We start from the raw sequence: 4,981 nt of genomic DNA, 5'->3' as shown, positions 1-4,981 counted from the left end.
GCGGAGAAACGGTCCCCCGTTCCCCGCCGCTACCCCACTCCCGGGCGTCCCCTAGCCTTGACGTAACCCCACAACGCCCCCTTCGACTGGAACCCCGCGTCCCTACTTTCTCTCCGGGCCGCCCTCCCTCAGGACCTCCTCCCTCGCCGAGACCCTCCCCTACTGCAGCCCCTCACGTTGGGACCGCGGACGCGAGTCGGGCCCTGGCCGTGTCTGCCGAGGCGTGTCGACGCGGCCCCCTCCCCAGTCCTCACTGCGGAGCGCGGAGAGGGCGCAGGCTGGGGACAGGCGGCGAGGCCTCCTGACTGTCCGCGCACACTGCCGGCCTGGAAAGTCCCGCCGCGGCGCCCTCGGGTGCGCACCCACCGTTCCGCCCCTCCCCATCGCGGTCGTCAGGTGTGCGCCCACCCCTCCCCATCACTGTCCTCAGATGTGCGGCCCCCCCAAATCGCTGTCGTCAGGTGTGCACCCACCAGTCCCCATTGCTTTCTCAGGTGTGCACCCACCCCACCTCGTCTCCTGGGGATTTTCGCCCACCCCTCCCCGTGGTGCCCTCTGCTGTGCTCCACGCGTCCCCATTTGGCTCTCCCGTGTGCTCTTTTCACTCCGAAGCATTGGCTCTCACTCCTTGGGGAGGTCCACGGTTGTAACTGTTCTTATTAAAAACCAGTTCCTGAAGCTTTTCATCTGCACTGTAGGGTCTATTTTTTTGACGGGGTGGAAGATCTGCTGTTGAGTTGAATGCTTTGCACAAAGGCTTCCTCTGATACCAGCCTGGTGCTGGAGATTGCCCCCCCTCTGCAGCTGAGACTGGGACCCGGCGCTGACCCAGCGCGCAGGGGAGGCCGAGCTGTGGTTGGGATGGACCCGAGTGGAGCCCATGGTCTCGGAGCCCATGGTCAGGAGGGAGACTGGAAGCCTGCACTCCCCTGTGGTGCTTTGAGAAAAGGTCACACTCCAGGAAAGCCTCCAGATGCAGTTGGAGCCGCCGTGGCTCTTTACATTTTGGTGCTAACTCACCTTTTTATACCACTTCTCCTAGGCCAAATATAAATGCCTTTCTTTGTTTTTCTAGGTCGCTGCCTCTTATTGAATTTTAGATACAGTGAAATATATATAATGTTCATTTTTTCAGTGTGTTTAAACTTAATTCTCCCACATCTTCAACATCTTTGGTCCAATTCAGTTGAATGAACTTTTTTAGCTACTTTCAAAACGACCAAAGGTTGTGCCTCACATGCCTCGTTCTTGCCTACCACGCCCTCGCTGCCTGCTGAGTCACTCGCTCCTGGCTCCAGGAGCTGCTCTCTACCCTGGGCCCTGAGAGGAGCAGGTAGGGGGTGCACCCCCAGGCTATCATGGGGCTGGAAAGAAAACCTTGTGGTTTGGTTGGGAAGACAGTTTCTGCCTCCTCTGGATAGCCAAGGAAGGGGACTGACTGTAGTGAATTGCGGTCATTGTTTTCAGGGTTTCTTTCTTTCCTTTTACTCCTTGTTTATTAGGAATTCACCAGGGGTCAGGGACAGGTCATTGGTTCTTGGTTTCCCTCCGTTAGAGGGGAGAGGCGCCTGGGGCCTTCCCTGCCTGCACTAGTGTGCCGAGGAGGCTGGAGCCCATGGCCCCGTGAGCCCCTCCTGCCGCTGCCTCTGCCCAGTCTACAGCCCCTGCCCTGGGCTTCTGCTTGTTATGTGTCCTGGTCCCTGCATCTGTGTGTTTTGAACACACCCATATCTTTTCATTAAAAAGCAAATGCATCCTCTCTCTACCTGCCAAAGAATGACGTTGGATCCTCCTTGACACCACATACCAAAATCAACTCGAAATGGATCAAGGACCTAAACGTAAGACGTAAAACAGTAATAGTCTTAGAAGAAAACATGGACAGAAGCTTCACGGCATGGGATTTGGTAAAGATTTCTTAAATATGACACCAGAGGTGACAAAAAAATAGACAAATTGGACTTCATGAAAATTTAAAAATTTTGTGCATCAAAAGACACTATGAACAGAATCAAAAGCAGCCACAGAAGGGAGAAGATATTTGCAAGTCACATGCCTGATAAGGGGTTAATATCCAGAATATAGAGAACTCCTACAACTCAACAACAACAGAAAAACAAGCAAACCAATTCAAAACTAGGCAGAGGACTTTAGACCTTTTTCCAAAGAAAACGTGTAAGGGCCAAAAGGAACATGAAAAGATGCTCAACATCAGTAATCATTAGGGAAGCGCAATTCACAACTGCAGTGAGGCACCACCTCACGTCTGTGGGAATGGCTACTATCCAAAAAACAGAAAAGCACTGGTGAGGATGGGGAACTCTTGTTGTTGTCCCACTGTTCGTGGGAATGTAACATGGTACAGCTGCTGTGGAAAACAGTACGGAGTTTCCTCAAAAAATTAAACCTAGAACCACCATGTGACCCAGCGGTTCCATTCTGGGTATTTATCCAAAGGAACCGGAAGCAGAGTCTCAAGGCGACATCTGTGCAGCCGTGTTCATCACAGCGCTACTCGCAACAGCTAAAGCACGGAACCAACGCAGGTGTCCACTGACGGACGAATGGGTAAACGAAACGTGGTCCATCCGTACGATGGAATGTGTACGATTCAGCTTTAAAAAGGAGTGAAATTCTGACACGCACTATGACGTGGAGGAACCTGGAGAACACGGTACTGAGTGAAATAAGCCAGTCACAAGAGGACAAATACTGTATGATTCCACTTACATGAGGTTCCTAGAATCATCATATTCACACAGACAGAAAGTAGGTGGTGGGTGCCAGGGGCCGGGGGCGGGGATGGGGAGTTTGTGTTTGATGGGGACAGGGTTTCAGTTTTACTAGGTGGGAAGAGTTCTGGAGATGGATGATGATCATGGTTGTACCACATTGTGAATATATTTAATACCACTGAAAATGGTTAAAATGATAAATTTTATGTTACTTGTATTTTAACACAATAAAAACATTGAAAAACAATCATCTCTAAATGCATTGTGACACTGTGGTTTGGCTCCTGGAAAGAAAAAGGACATTAGTGGAAAAACTGGTGAAATACCAAAATAGCGTGGGGTTCCGTTGCTAGTGATGTGCCAGTGTTGGCCTCTTAGGTGTGACAGGTGTATCACAGGTGTGTGCTATGTTAACATAAGGGGTAACCGGGCCAGGGTGTACAGGAGCACTCTCCATCTCTGTTTTGCAACTTTTCTGTGAACGTAAAATTAGTTCAAAATGAAATCTTTATTTGGAAAAAAAAAAAGCAAATGCATCCTTTGTCTCTGGGGTGGGGACCCCAGCTCCATCCTGTCCTCAGGTCACCAAGTGCCCCTTTTTGCATTGCCTGGTTCTCCCCACATTAGAGTCCGCGGTCTGGAAAGGGAAGGCCCAGCTGGTGCCTGGCTGCAGTGGGGGGTAAGGGTCACCCCAGGATGTCCACCTTCAGCCCCATTGCTTGAGTCTTGCCTCCTGGGGCCACTTCTCGGCCACTTGGAGCTCTGGACAGAGCACGCCCACTCGGGATCTTTGGGAGCCACAGCATGGATGTGGCCTCAGGGACACCCTGGTCCCCTCTGTGAATGAGGCTTCACAGGGGCACAGGGAGGGGACCCAGGGCCCAGCCCCCCGCAGGGGAGAAAAGGGTCAGGAACACAGAGGGAGTGCGGAATCCTCCCGGAGCTCAGCACTCAGCACCAAGGGTAGGCGGCTCCTTCAGCCACAGGACAGATGACCACACGACAGGTGACCCCATGACAGATGACGCCCAGGAAGAGATGGGAGTGTCAGTGGGAGGACATGCGAAAGACACGTGATTTCCGTCACAACCTACTTTCAGATGGACTCGGATCAGCTTCATGGTTTTGTTCAGAAATAAATGGCTCCTAGTCCCACGCAGTGCAGGTAAGGGAGGCCCTGGCCCTTTGGGGCAGGACCACCGGGCGTTGTGCTCGGGTCACAGGCCTCACTCAGCCTGGGCCTCCCTGCTGGACACAGATTTCCTGCGTCACTGCCCGTTGTATGTCCTGGGGACAAGGAGCCCCAGTTATGTAATTGTTTTGGAGCTTTGAGTATATCGTGAGTCACATGAAGGTAAAATACCCTGAATGACTCCCCTTGAGGTCGCCTGACTGAAACTAGAAGCTGCTTGAGGGCCGCGGCCCCCGCAAGGTTGTCATGAGTGCCAGGAGGGGAAAGCTCAGCGAGCTGGGCCTCCTGGCACCACTGCACCTGCTGTAGTTTCCTCTGTCCTAAAGGTTTTGTTTTACTTTACTAGTCCTATGTAATCATAGATAAGCTACGAGTATGTGTTTTTCCTGGTTTTGTGAGAGTAACCTTATAAAAGATGGATTTCTCTCAGTTTTGTTCTAGATTTGTGAAGCAGATTTTTTCTTTGAATTAACAATCTGTGAAAACTCTGTAGATTTGCATTGCATTTCCTTACATGTGGATGCTTAACAAGTAGAAGTTAAAAATAAATTCTGTGTAAAAATAAAACAACTGCATGAGTGACTGGGAGTGCTGGAGAATTTTAAGAATTAGGTTGGTTTTAATGACTTAAAAAAAAACCCAGCAATTACCTAAAGACTTGCCCTTTAAAATGGTGGTTATTTTGAGACATGGCATTGAGGCCCCGTTTCACATCTCTTTTGCAGGAGGGAGTGAAGACAGAGAATGACCACATCAACCTGAAGGTGGCCGGGCAGGACGGCTCTGTGGTCCAGTTCAAAATCAAGAGACACACCCCACTGAGCAAGCTGATGAAGGCGTACTGCGAGAGGCAGGTGCGCCGGGCCCTGGGAGCGGCCCCCAAGGCTGAGCAGGGACTCCTTTAACTTAGATTAGCAGTGACTTAATGTCACCAAGTGTCCAGGCTGTTCAGAGTCCATTGTCCTGGAAGCATCTGTGTGCACGTGTGTCAGTGCACGTGCATGTCTGTGTGCATGTGTGCATCGGGGGTGTGTGCACTCCTGCGTGTGTCTGT

At 51.2% G+C, this 4,981-nt stretch overlaps 1 protein-coding gene across 2 annotated transcripts in view; it reads left to right on the top strand.

Moving 5' to 3' along the window:
• The window catches only part of SUMO3 (small ubiquitin like modifier 3), a 9,562-nt gene that overhangs the window by 792 nt on the left and 3,789 nt on the right, over window positions 1-4,981 (top strand). For both annotated transcript variants that reach the window (XM_046648296.1, XM_046648295.1), the window contains exon 2: window positions 4,653-4,781. In XM_046648296.1, the coding sequence (XP_046504252.1) occupies window positions 4,653-4,781 (129 nt within the window). The remainder of the gene's footprint in view (window positions 1-4,652; window positions 4,782-4,981) is intronic.

This window comes from Equus quagga, chromosome 21 (assembly GCF_021613505.1).
Source record: "Equus quagga isolate Etosha38 chromosome 21, UCLA_HA_Equagga_1.0, whole genome shotgun sequence".
In the NCBI taxonomy this organism is placed as follows: Eukaryota; Metazoa; Chordata; class Mammalia; order Perissodactyla; family Equidae; genus Equus; species Equus quagga.
This window is presented reverse-complemented; position numbering and strand designations above follow the sequence as displayed.